At 43.1% G+C, this 14268-nt stretch overlaps 1 protein-coding gene across 1 annotated transcript in view; it reads left to right on the forward strand.

Annotated features, from left to right (window-relative positions):
• Nucleotides 1-14268, forward strand: part of RABEP1 (rabaptin, RAB GTPase binding effector protein 1) — a 101954-nt gene that overhangs the window by 35659 nt on the left and 52027 nt on the right. The window contains exon 4 of the mRNA XM_075014039.1: nucleotides 1681-1841. Coding sequence (XP_074870140.1) covers nucleotides 1681-1841 — 161 coding nt within the window. The remainder of the gene's footprint in view (nucleotides 1-1680; nucleotides 1842-14268) is intronic.

A 14268-nucleotide genomic window follows, 5' to 3' on the forward strand; every position in this document is an offset into this window, starting at 1 on the left:
TGCTGGACCATGGGAGGTCAATATTGTCTAGCAAATTACTAACACTTCTGCTGATTACTGGACTCTTTGAAGATACCTAGGGGTAAATTAGAGCTAAATAACAGAACACTGGGAGCCAGGACTGGTGGCTGTAAACAGACTATGGGACCAGAGGAAATTTGGCCACATCCATAATAAATAGTCATCCAGCTAACAAAAATCATGCCTCAAGAGGGATGTTGCTGGATGAGAGAGTTTCAGATTGGAGAGGTTTACTGAACTTGTGGTCAGCTCTTTGTTTGGTGTGATCAACTAAAAGATACAACAGGTTTTCAGCACAATTTATAGAAGCATATAGCCTAAATGTCATGGTCTTGGATTTCCTTTGGCCACTGTAGAGGCCCTTAAAATAGTTATATCTTGTAAAAAGTTTCTTTATGTGATGATATTTTTAGATCATTGTTTGACTTTTTTCCCTCAGACTAGTAATTTTTTTAAAAATATGTACAGTTTACTTGTTTCATTAAAAAAATAAAATCCTAAATTCTATACTAATTTTAGGGGGGGAGAAAATAGTGGTAAAAATTCTTCAGCTTTTTACATGTTTCTCACAATCCTGAATGATCTACAAAGATTCAGAAATGGTGCTAAATTATATTTGCATGTCCATATAACCATTTCCAAGAACAAGGTCAGGTCTGTAATGTGACATATCTCAAAATACATGTAGAAGACACAGCTTACTTCTGGACCTCCCTGCTTTTTATGGGGTTGCAGTACTGCAAAGGCAATGTGCTCAGGCCCTGGAGGGGAAGGGAATGATTTGACTCGTTCCCGAGAGCTGCTGTTGGCCAATTAAGAAGAAGAATTGACTAGTTCTGTAAGTGGAGTTTCCAATAGTACTCAGCAGGAAGGATTGTGTCTATAATGCAGATCCAAGGGGGACGGGGAGAAGGCAAGAAATGAAAAAGATATAATCTGTAATGGCACATAGAACTGAATGGATTCTACAAAAAAAACAGGAAGGTATGTACAAACATTCTAAATTTCGAATCAAAAAGCAGTCAAGTAGCACTCTGTTAGACAAAGGGTCAACGGGCACAAAACAGACATCAAAACAGTCCAGATCCACAAACCAGTTAGTCAACATTTTAATGGAATGGGGCATTCTGTCAATGCCCTAAAGGTATGTGTGTTACTTAAGAGGAATTATCGCACTGTTTTGGAAAGAGAAGTGGACGAGCTGACTTTTATATTCAAATTCAGCACGTTAACACATGGTTTAAATCGTGATGGGAACTTTCTGAGTCACTATAGGGGCTTGTCTGCATACTTGGCTCAGTCTAATTCTTGACCTTCCCCCCCACCCCTCCACTCTGATTTGCTCACCTTGATTATCTTTTTCTGATTTGTCCTCCTTGCTTACTGTTTTTGGTTCTCTGTGTCTTAAATATTGAGTCTGTTCTGGTCTGCCTATGGTGTGAAGAAGTGGGTCTGTCCCACGAAAGCTCACCTAATAAACCATTTTGCTAGTCTTTAAAGTGCTACTTGACTGCTTTTTGTTTTGATAGTGTATAGACTAGCACGGCTTACTCTCTGTTACTATTAAATTTCGAATGTGAGTCTATATGTGAACTGCATATAATTTGTAGTCTTACACGGTAACTTAACACTGAAGGTTTATGTGACATTGTTTTATAGAAACTGTTCGTGACTATGAGCTCCAGTTTCATCACAGGCTGGAACAAGAGCGAGCTCAGTGGGGCCAATACCGGGAAAATGTTGAAAGGGAAATAGCAGAATTGAGAAGGCGGCTATCTGAAGGTCAAGAAGAGGAAAATCTGGAAAATGAAATGAAAAAGGTATGCTGACATCAATCTCTAAATGTAAAGTGAAGTGGTAGATCTCTGTTAATGAAAGTGTGTGTTTGTATTCTTTCAGGGGACGTAAGATGTACTTTAGAAAGAGCAGTAAGGCCTAGTCCTGCAAACCCTTACTTATTTGTTCCACCGAAGTCAATAAAACCTGATCCTGTGGTTGTACGTGCAAAGAATTCCTATTTACAGTAAACCCTTGAGTTACGCAGGGGCTGCATTTTGTTTCTGCAATCTCCCCGTTTAACTCAAATTTTTGTGTTAGTAGAGGGGAGACAGGAACCATGCTGCAGCCTGATTCCCAGCTCCCCTGGGTTTGCAGGAGCCAGGAAACTGACCTATCCAGCAGGACTGGTCATTTTCCTGGCTGCCAGAGTGGCAGAGAGCTGGGAATCAGGGAGCAGACTGGTTCCTGTCTCCCTGCCTGCTGCTAGTGGAACCCGTCCTGCAAGTGGTGGGGAGCTGGGAATCGGGCAGCAGCCTTGCTCCTAGCTTCCCTCCACTTGCAGAGAAGGGAAACTGAGCAGGGCAGCAGCCTTGTTCAGTTTCTTGGCTCCAGCCAGTGGAGGGGAGCCGGAAACCAGGGGCAGCCTGGCTCCCAGCTCCCCTCTGCTTCTTGGAGCCAGGAGACTAACCAGGGCTGCTGCCCCACTCAGTTTCCTGGCTCTGCAAGCTGAGGGGGATCCAGGAGCCAGGCTGCTGCCTGGTTCTCAGCTCCCTGCCTCTCCAGAGACCGAGAAACCATGACTTGTGTCTGTTGCCCCCAACAAGAGAGGTTTCCTGTCTGGGGCAGCAGCCATGAGTCAGGCTGCCATCCCTGCCAGGAGTGGTTTTCTGCCCCCATCATAGATGGCAGCCTGGCTCGCAGCTGCTGCCCCTGACAGGAGCAGGAAGCCGCTCTTGTCAAGGCAGCAAGAGTCAGGCTGCTCCCCTGACAGGAGTGATATTTTTCCACTACCCTCAGGGACAGCATCCTGACTTACGGCTGCCACCCCTGACAGGCGTGGTTTCCTGCTCCTGTTGGGGCAGCAGTCGCATTAACCCGAGACATGCACAACTTGATCGAGCGTATCTTGAGGGTTTACTGTATTCTCAAATCTTGCAAGGAACTGCAAAACTCTGACCTTGTAACTAGGACTACTGGAATTTTGTTTGGGGAATTTTAAGAACTTGTGAAGCTCTTGCCTTGGAATACATGGGAATCTACACAAAAACTAGTAGTTAGATAACTAAATTAGGAAGTGTTTCATTTTTTTCAAATGCATAGTTGCAGATAATAAATATTTAGCGTTTTTCATGTATCAGTTACTTGGAATCTTCAAATATATTACAGTAAACCCCCAACTTACATGAATTTGCTTAGGAACACAACTGACATGTAAGTTGGGATAGGTCCCCTGTCCTGGCCGTGCCTGGCTCCCTGCTCCCATGAGTGGCAGGGAGCCCAGAGCCAGAAACAGCAGCACTAGTCAGTTTCCCTCTGGCTGCCTGCCACTTGCGGGAGCCAGGAAACTGACTTTCACAGCAGTGTTGGTCAGTGAAAGTGGAGGGGAGCTGGGAAGGGAGCTGCTGCCTGGTTCCCAGTTCCCTGCCACTCACTGGAGCCAGGAAACTGATCACCTGTTTCACAGCTCCTGTGAGTGGCGAGGGACAGACTGGGGGGGCGGACTTGCGTGGTGGCGCAGCTGTTCCCTGGCTTTCCTGAGCCCAGGGGCAGACCAGTGCAACTGCACGGCTGGTCCCTGGCTTCTCCAGCTGGACAAACCCGGGGGCAGACTGTTGTGGTGGCGTGGCTGGTCCCTGGCTTCCCCCAGGGTCAACTCCACTTTTTGACTCTATTTAATCCAAGTAAAGCGTAAATTGAAATCACATAAATTAGGGTTTTACTGTATTTAAACCTCTGCTGGGAGTGACCTGACTGTCCTGGCTCCAAAGGTACCAGACTTTAATCTAATCTTTAAAAGATATGTTAATCTTGCTTAATATAGTATTGCCTTGTGTAATAGAAGCATTTTAGTCTTACTGTACATATCTGAGAGTGTCAGCTTATAATGGTTTTCCTCTGTTGACAGCAGTTTTATGTTTAAACCAAGCGGAGATGAGGAAAAAAGGGAATTTTTGCCCAATTGCTAATATATTAGGTTGAAAGAGGGATATTGTAAATAATACAGTAGATTTTGAGCCCTGAAACTTTCTGAAGCCTAATAATTGGCCATGATAGTCATTGGAATCTCATTGGTTTTGGGAGGAGCACTGGATTCCTGACATCGGTTTGGAGCGTATGGGGTGTCTAGGGAGGGGTAGTACCTCTGGTGTGGGGACTTGTCGTGTCTCTTTGGGACAGTTCGTGCACCTTTGGTCCCCACCCTGATACCCAGCTCTCACCTGTGGCTCCAAGAAGCTGTAGCATGCAGCGGCCACACCCTGATAAACCGCTTCGACAGGCAGGCTAAACCAGGTGAGGGTAGCCAGCAAGTCTGAAACCTGTGGTGAGAGAGGGAATTGCCTATCCCAGCAGGCAAAGTTGACCCCGGCTGACTGGGCGGATGAGATCAACAGAAAGATCCAACAACCAGGAAGGCGGTTCTGCAACGCTCTGTGGAGAGGGAAGTGCATGACAAGGTAGCAAAGATGGCATGGCCATCCACTGCAGCATAGGAAGTCCCAGCCGTGACGACTTTTTGTACCACTGGAGCCAGGCTTCTGAGGTCGAGAGAGTGGAACTGCCTCGGTGCAACGGCTTTTCCACTTTAAAAATTCTCCTGCACGGGTTCTTTGCACAGTCTCATCACTTCTGTCTACCTCAAAGTCCTACGGCGATGTCGGAAGGGTGAAGCGACAGGTGGAGGTGACCATTGGGAGTCATAGCTCCAAACTTGCATGTAGGTGGCCTGTGGACTTTGGTTGCTCGACTCTGACCCCAGGACAACAGAGGTGTTTGGCAGCATTCCAGGCGACTGAGCAGGCCTTTTTAGGAACAGCACTGCTCACACTCAAAATGAGGGAGGGGACTAGAAAAGGTGTGTCAAAAATTGCTTGTCCCAACCAAAATGGCCAGCATGCCACAGCTGGCAGTTTTACCCTCACAGCGGTCAAAAAACAGTGAAAAGAGAGATGATATTTGCAGCATGGAAAGTTCACACCCTCTTGGACAGGGAGAATGCTATGAGGCCTGAGAGAAGAACGGCCCTCATAGCAAGAGAACTGGCATATTATAACATTGACATAGCCGCCCTGAGCGAGACCAGACTGGCAGAGGAAGGATCCACATGCAAACCAAAAGGAGGTTACACCTTTTTCTGGAAAGGCAGGCCAGAAAATGAAGACAGAATCCACGGAGTGGGACTTGCCATCAAGACATCACTTCTGCACCAGCTTCCTGACCTACCAACTTGCATCAGTGAGTGTCTGATCAAGCTTCTCCCCCCCCGCCAACACCTCTCGCCACGTTACAGTCATCAGTTGCTTACACCCCCACACTGACTAGCAGTGAAGAAGCAAAGGAAGGTTTCTGTGAGGACCTTAACCATCTTGTGAAAGCAACTCCTCCTAGTAACAAGTTTCTCCTGTTGCATGACTTCAACACCAGGGTCAGCAAGGACTGTTGGACCTGGAAAGGGATGCTGGGGCATCATGGTGTTGGAAACATGAATGCCAGTGGCTGCCCTCTGCTGAGCTTGTGTTCAGAAAACAACCTGACGATTACCAACACTCCTCAGGCAAGCCGATAAATACATGACCACATGGATTCACCCGAGATCAAAACAGTGGCACCTGATTGACTATATCATCAGTTGCAGGCAGGACATTCAAGATGTTAAGATCACAAGGGCCATGTCGGGAGCTGAGTGCTGGACTGATCATAGACTCATCAGATCAGTCCTTATGCTGCACATCACAACACTGCACTGCAAGAAGCTCAAGGTTGTCAGACTGTCCTTCAACATCAGGAAGTTGCAACATACAGGTCATAGTAAGAAATTTGCAGCCTGCCTTGTCAAAGTGCTGATGTCCCATGGACCTCTGACCAGAGACCCAACACGAAAGTGGGACCAGTTCAAAACCCTGGTGACGGAGTCAGCCAAGTTAACATTAGGACTGAAAAAGAAAGTTCACCAAGACTGGTTTGATGAAAATGACGAAGCCATCATGAAGATCTTAGAGGAAAAACAGAACGCATTTCTGCTATGGCAAAATGATCAGTCCTCAATCTCCAGACATGATCGTTTCAAACACCTTCAGAGCCAGGCTCAAACAGCCCTTCGCAAAATGCAAGATGAGTGGTGGGAGAGTAAAGCTGATGAAGTTCAATACTATGCTGACACCAAGAACTCCAAGATGTTCTTCAGTGCTATCAAAGCTATATATGGACCTTCAAAGCCAAGTACTGTACGTCTCCTGTCTGCAGATGGCATGACCCTTCTGAAGGAGAACAGCATTAACAATAGATGGAGAGAGCACTTCAGCAATCTTCTCAACAGACCCTCCATTGTCAACCCTGTGGCCCTATACCAGATCCCTCAGAAACCCACAATAGACAGTCTTGACCTGCCCCCTAGAATGGATGAAGTCAAAAAGGCAATCAGCCAGACCAGCTCTGGCAAAACCCTTGGAATGGACAGTATCCCTGCTGAAATTTTCCAAGCCGCAGAACCAGTGTCACTTGAAGCCTTTCACACATCTTGATCAGCATCTGGGAAGAAGACGACATACCCAAAGATTTTAAGGATCGTAGAATCATAGAACACTAGGACTGGAAGGGACCTTGAGAGGCCATTGAGTCCAGCCCCCTGCCCCAATGGCAGGACCAAATATTATCTAAACCATCCCTGATAGATGTCTGTCTAACCTATTCTTAAATATCTCCAGCAATGGAGATTTCACAACCTCCCTTGGCAATTTATTCCACTGTTTGACCACCCTGACAGTTAGGAACTTTTTTTCCTAATGTCCAACCTAAACCTCCTTTGCTGCAGTTTAAGCCCGTTGCCTCTTGCTCTATCCTCAGAGGCCAAGAAGAACAAGTTGTCTCCTTCCTCCTTATGACTCCCTTTTAGATACCTGAAAACCGCAATCATGTCTCCCCTCAATCTTCTCTTTTCCAAACTAAACAAGCCCAATTCTTTCAACCTTTTTTCATAGGTCCCATTCTCTAGACCTTTAGTCATCCTTGTCGCTCTTTTCTGGACCCTCTCTAGTTTCTCCACATCTTTTTTGAATTGTGGTGTCCAGAACTGGACACAATACTCCAGCTGAGGCCTAACCAGCGCAGAGTAAAGCGGAAGAATGACTTCTTATGTCTTGTTCACAACACACCTGTTAATGCATCCCAGAATCATGTTTGCTTTTTTTGCAACAGCACCACACTGTTGACTCATATTTAGCTTGTGGTCCACTATAATCCCTAGATCCCTTTCTGCTGTCGTTGTTCCTAGACAGTCTCTCCCCATTCTGTATGTGTGAAACTGATTGTTCCTTCCCAAGTGGAGCACTTTGCATTTGTCCTTATTAAACTTCATCCTGTTTACCTCAGACCATTTCTCCACAATCATCTCGCTCTTCAAGAACAAGGGCAACAAAGCTGACTGTGGAAATTACCGGGGCATCTCCCTTCTCTGTACTGTTGGGAAGATCTTGGCTCGAGTCATCCTCAACCATCTGATCACCAGCATCTCAGAGGAGAACCTACGAGAGGCACAGTGTGGTTTTCACCCAGGCCACAGCACCATTGACATGATCTTTGCTGTTCATCGGGTTCAGGAAAAGTGCATAGAACAGAACTTGCATCTGTACGCTATCTTTATAGACCTGACCAAGGCATTTGACGCCATCAACAGAAAAGCCCTGTGGATTATCCTGTCAAAACTTGGCTGCCCAAGAAGATTCGTTAACCTCATACACCTGTTCCACGATGACATGACTGGCTTTGTTCTTTCAAATGGCGAGTCCTCAGATCCATTTGAGATATCCAATGGTGTGAAGCAAGGTTGTGTGCTTGCCCCACTGTTATTCAACCTCTTTTTCACGTGCGTCCTCAGCCACGCAGTTAGGGACCTGGACCATGGAGTCTACATAAAATACAGACTTGATGGGTCACTTTTCGACCTTCGTCGTCTGAATGCTAAAACCATGATACTTGAGAGGCTCATCCTTGAAGCCCTTTTTGCTGATGACTGTACACTTATGGCATGCAAGAACTGTGATCTCCAGCTCACCAGCAAGTTTGCTGATGCCATTCACCTCTTTGATGTGACCATCAGTCAAGGAAAGACTGAGGTACCATTTCAACCTGCTGGAGGATCTGTTCTCCCCACTTGAATCTTTATTGAAGGAACAGAGTTAAAAACAGTCGAGGAGTTCAAGTGCCTTGGCAGTGTGATAGCCAATGATGGCTCCCTTGACAAACAAATCAATGCCAGAATCTGCCAGGCCAGCTGGGCACTAGGACGTCTGAGAATGCGAGTGTTGAATCAGCACAATATCCGACAGTCCACTAACCTGAAAGCATACAAGGCTGTAGTCCTGACCAGTCTCCTGTATGGCTGTGAAACCTGGACCTTGTACAGAAAATATATAAAACTGCTGGAGCGCTTCCACACATGCAACCTGAGGTCAATACTGCACATTCGATGGCAGGAGAGAGTTACGAACTTGGAAGTTTGGACAGAACAGGAACCATGATCATCGAAGCCATGATTCTGAAAGCCCAGCTTCACTGGACAGGGCACGTCACACAAATGGAGGAGTCAAGAATCCCTAAGCAACTCCTCTAGGGTGAACTCTCCCAGGGCAAAAGGAATCAAGGCAGGCCTCACAAGAGGTATAAAGACTGCATGAAGGTCAACATTGCTCATGCTGGTTTAAACCAGATCAGCTAGAGCAGCATGCAAAAGACTGAACAGGCTGGCATGTTCTCGTACGACACGCGTATGACAACTGTGAAGAGCAGCGACGCGTACGCCTCATTGATGCTCGTGAGAGGAAGAAAGCAGCAGCAGCAGCTGCACCAACAGAGCCAGGATAATTCCCTTGCCCCTCCACTGTGAACGCCCCTGCTGTTCAAAGCTTGGACTCCTCAGCCACATGAGTCCACAACCAATGAGCCTGTGCAAGCTCAAGATGTCATTGTTGGACACAACGAACTTCCTATATATATATATATATATATATATATATATATATATATATATATATATATATATAATATACTCCTTACTTTACATATCTGAGAGTGTCAGCTTATAATGTTTTTCCTCCATTGACAGCAGTTTTATGTTTAAACCAAGCAGAGATGAGGAAAAAGGGAGTTTTTGCCCAATTGCTGATATATTAGGTTGAAAGAGTGATATTGTAAATAATACAGTGGATTTTGAGCCTTGAAACTTTCTGAAGCCTAATAAATGGCCATGATAGTCATTGGAATCTCATTGGTTTTGGAGAACTTGATTTTTTTTTTCTTTCTATAGTTATAAACATAGCCTTAAATGTGGAAAAAAAAATTTTGAGTAATAGGTCCTGAGTATATAAACATCTTGATTTGCCTAAATTCTGTTAAAAACGCTTTGTAAATTTAAGGTGTCAGGTATTGGTATTTGTTAGATTAAGAACCCTGAGCTTTTATCAAGTAAATGAAGATTGCAGCTTAAACAATCCCTTTAGAAGGAAGCCCATCTGACTCTTAAATGAGTCTAGTGTTTTCATAATCTTTCATAAAATTTGGGAAGGAATTATTCTCAGAGAGGTAGCAGTGTTGATCCGTAGCCTCACAAAAAAGCAAACAAACCACTAAGGAGTCCTGTAGCACCTTAAAGATTAACAATTTTATTTATTAGGTAATGTGGGTTTGTGGGCAAAACCCACTTGTCCATGAAAGCTCATTACATAATAAATAAAACTGTTAATCTTTAAAGGGCAACAGGAATTCTTGTTATTTCAATAAGGAACTAATAAATGTAGGCTGACAGATCTACCCTGTTTAGCTGCCTGTCATTCAAAAAAAAAAAAATAGAAACTAGTGAAGGCCTGGACAGCTGGTTATCTTGTTTTATTGCTTTGAATGCTGTTGAGCTAAAGATGTGGTTAATAGCTTATTTAGTATTGTAGACTTACTATGGTAGTGCACAAGTCCCCAAGCAGAAGTGGGATGCCAGTATGCTAAGCTCTGTACAAAGAGAAGGGGACAGACTCTGCCCTGAAAAGCTTGCAGTTGAAAAAGTTCAGTTCCACAAGTTGCACAAGTAAATTAACAAATTGCCAGGGAATAACAATGTTCCCAACAAAATTCCCTTTTAAATAAAAAGAAGAGTCCAACAAACCATTCATAGCACAAAAAACTTTTCTCTCTGCTACATTTGTGCTTTGTATTGATGGTGTTCGACATCGCTGGCTAGACTGGTCGTTGCACAGCAACTAACCTAAATTAGAAAATTGCCTCACTACCAGCCAGTTCCTATCCATAGCTCCTAGGTTAATACGTGAACACTGAAGCATTTGTAAACTTGGCTTTGTAAAAACAAAACAAAAACAAAAACAAGCAATTATCCTAAAATTGAAACTATGAATACTTTGGGGAACCTTTTAACAAGATCTCCAAGCTTAGATGAACCAAAAGAAGAGGAAACTTGCATTTTTTAGAAAAGTAGAAGCTTGTATTCTGGCCCAATAACATAATTTAGGCAGGGTTTTTCAGCTGCGCATTTACGGCATGAGCTTTTTTCTAACAAAAGAAAACTTCTCATCATCATGGAAGTTTCACATTTTTTATTGAAAATGCTTAAACAAAAAATAAGGTGAAAGGGACTCCTTTTAGGAGCAAAGAGGGAAAAGGCTGACCAGCAAAGAATGAATGAATGAGTCGCATGTGAATGAAAGAATTGAACTTTCATACAGCTGCCAACACAAGGCCTATAACCCCCCAGAATAACACCCTAATCTCCTTTATGGCTTTTGCTTGGCTAGTTGATAATTTACGTGTAAAGTACTTCAGTTGCAAAATAGCACTTTATCTTCCATCTTGTAGAAGAATTGGAGTAGGATGTGTTCATCCACTGAGTTCATAAATTCCAATCTCAGGGTATATGCCTTTGTAAATGAAAAGCCTAGTCTTTTCAGCATTATGAAATTAATAAATCCTTCAGATTTCCCTGGAAAGTAGACCCTCCTCATCCTTCAAAAACAGATTATTTACATTTTCCAACCAACCAAGCAAAAAGGAAAAATCCTTTCAGGATTTTAGGTAGACCCACCCCCCAGTGTACGAATAAGTCATAATATTAAAGGGTGAAACAAAAACAAAGACGTTCAAAATGTAAGTGCCATATTGTCCAGCTTGCACTATAATGGTTGGAGATATGAAATGGACAGTGAAGGGGTAAAAGCACTTTTGTAAGCAGCCAGAATTTAAATTGTTTAGTAGTCATTTGGGTTTTATCACAGTTGAATCTTGCTGCTTAATTTGGGTATAACAGTAATTTAAAACAAATAAATCCATGAAATGTACTGTAAGCATGTACATGTTAACTATTCTTGGTGGCTGCATGGTAATTTTCTTTTCTTCAAAGGGAAGAGGGTAGCTGGTGAAAACATAGAATTAGCACACTGAAAGTATATATCCTAATACCAAGTTATTTGCACAATCAATCTTCTAGCATGCATATTTAACCTCATTTTAACCTCAGAGGTTCTGAAAATAATATTTCTCTAATCTTTCATAGTTGCTGTCTTGACTAAGTTGCTGTTTGGCTTAACAGTGGATAACACCTAAAATTACTCTAACTGAAAATTTTATTGAGTACTTGTAAGTTTTGTATCGTTTATGCATTAGACTTTGTGTGTAATTACTTTTAGGCTTTCTGTAGCGAGGAAACTTTATTTTAAAATGTAAAGTGTATTTTAAAATTTAGATTAATAACTTGGCTTGATAGTGTGACTGTGTCCAGGTGTTTGCAGCAGCTCGTGCTCCTACAGGATTCAGGGAGAGAGTTAGTCTGAGAACAGCTACAGGCAAGAGCAAAGGTCTGTGTCCTGCAGTTCTTCCTGTCTTGCTCTTGTGTCTCATTTGAGAGATTGGCTGGCTCTGTGAGCAAGGTGCAGCTTCCTACCTAGCCCAGTCTGGGTGGACTTGCCTTGACCCCCTTCCTGAGCAAGATGGGAGCCAGGCATAATTGGAAAGATCTGGTTCTGGATCTCCCCCATCTTCAGGAGAAGAGTGAAGTCATAGGGCAGTGTGCCACATGAGAAGATCACTACTGAGCTCATCTAGAACAGGAACTTCATTCTGCTCCTTACAGTGCTAGCCAGATCATGTTTGTTTTGCTTCCTATGCACTAGAACAGACCTCCTAGTGTCTATCTCCAATCAGTTAAGCTTTTTGTTTTAATCTGAAGTTATGAACTCTAACAAGACCCTGCAATTTACTTTGAACTAAGACAGGTAAGCTTTCATTCCTCTCATAAATTCAAGACATTCTTGGATGAAATATGGATAACCAGTCCTTAGGAGCTTTGAAAATCTCATGGAAAAATAGTCATGTCTCTCATATTGAGAGATTTTATATAGCCATTCATTAACCATTTTCTGCCTATTAATTATCTAAATATAGCCAATGCCACTTCCTATCTTTTGGTAGAGAGCTTCATTTCTTTGTGCTTCGGAAAAGAAGGAGAAGATACTCAACTTCCTTTTGGATGTCCATATTTAAAAGATAATTGTGCTTCCATGGTTGGACACACTGCTCCAAAACCTCTTGCAATGGATGTGAGAATGTTAGCACAAAGAAGAATGAGTAAAATCTGCGCTAACCTGAAAATGTTCCTTACTATCGAAGTAACAAGATCCACAGATCCAGCTCACTTTGCAAATAAACAGTCACCCAGAATAGGCATGAAAATTGACAATACCGTACAAGGAGTAGCATTTACCATGCTTTGCAGCAGAGGAAAATATTTTTTTCCCTACCACTTAAAAGTACAGCTAACACAATCTGTAATTCAGGAACATGGATATGAGTTATCTTGGTGTGGAAGTTCTCAGCTAAGAAAGAGGAGCATTCCCTGCTACCACTAACTGACAGGTCTCATTCCGCCCCAGACTGCAAATGTGTTTAAGCATTAATTGTAATGGATCTATGGACATTGTTACTTCAAAGGAAATTTTCAGGTAAGCACAGATACATTTTTCCTGTTCCCTTTTGTTTATGTGAAGCCTTTCAAACTTTTCACTTTAAAACAAAAGAATGTGATATTGGTCGGAAAACTTTTTAGGAGGGGGGGAAAAATATTAGAAATAATTCAGACTGTCAGAAATTTGGATCCTTTTTTATTTTCCTTCTCTTTAAATAGATTTTTATTAAAAATAAAAAAACTGGGATGAGTTCTTGTGACCATTTAAGTGAGTGGGGTATTTTACCACAGGGTCTTTCCCCTAAGGCAATGTCTAAACTACAGGGATTTGTCAGCAGAAGTTTTTTGGAAGATATCTTGCAAGAAGACTTCTGTTGGCAGATTGTGTACAGACCACAGGGCAGATTAAAAGAGCAATCTGCTCTGTCAACAGTAATTAGACTGCCTGGCCACTCTGTTGGCAAAATGGCTACATGGAACCACAGCCGACAGGTTTACGTGGCGTCCCAGAGGCCTTTTCTGTCGACAGAAGGCCCCACCCCCCCACCCCCGGATCATCCAGACTGGAGATTTGTAGACAGATTTCTGTTGACAGCAGCATTCTTCCTCATGGAGAGTGGGGTTCAGCTGGTGACAAAAGCACTGTGGTCTGTCCACTGACTGTCGACAGAATGCACTTGGCAATCTGGGTGCTCTATGGGTTTTGTTGACAAAACACTTTAATCTAGACATAGCCTAAGATTGCTGACTCACATTGCTTATTCACAATCTGAAACACAGTTGGTGTGATTTAAAACTCAGTGAGTGTATTGAAATGGTGTGACCAAAATGTGGAGAAAAGAATATTTTCAATTGCTTTATATACCAGCACTAAGAGTCTGAGTGACAAGCGTGGTAATTCAAAAATGTTCCTTAAACGTTTTGATGTAACTGATACTGTTGAAATCTGCTGAGACAATTTGCATGATTAGAATGTTAAAAGAGGAAGTTACTCAGCTTATGCAGTAATGAGGATTCTTCGAAAAGTGTGCCTCTGTGGTTGCTCCAATTCTGGTGTGTGTGTATCTTTGTGCAGCAGATCCGACATTTTTGGGACTTGGTCAGGATCACCTGTTTATAATGCAAGTAGGAATGATAGAGTAGATAATTAGAGAGTGCAGGAGCTTGGTACTCTATATTAAAGAGACCATTGCCTGTTTTAGAATCATTAATAACTAAGGTGACCATCTGGCTCGTTTTGGTGGGATAGCCTCATATTTCGGGTGCCATTCTGGTGTCCCGATTTATTTTGCAAA

Source organism: Carettochelys insculpta, chromosome 19, assembly GCF_033958435.1.
Source record: "Carettochelys insculpta isolate YL-2023 chromosome 19, ASM3395843v1, whole genome shotgun sequence".
NCBI lineage: Eukaryota > Metazoa > Chordata > Testudines > Carettochelyidae > Carettochelys > Carettochelys insculpta.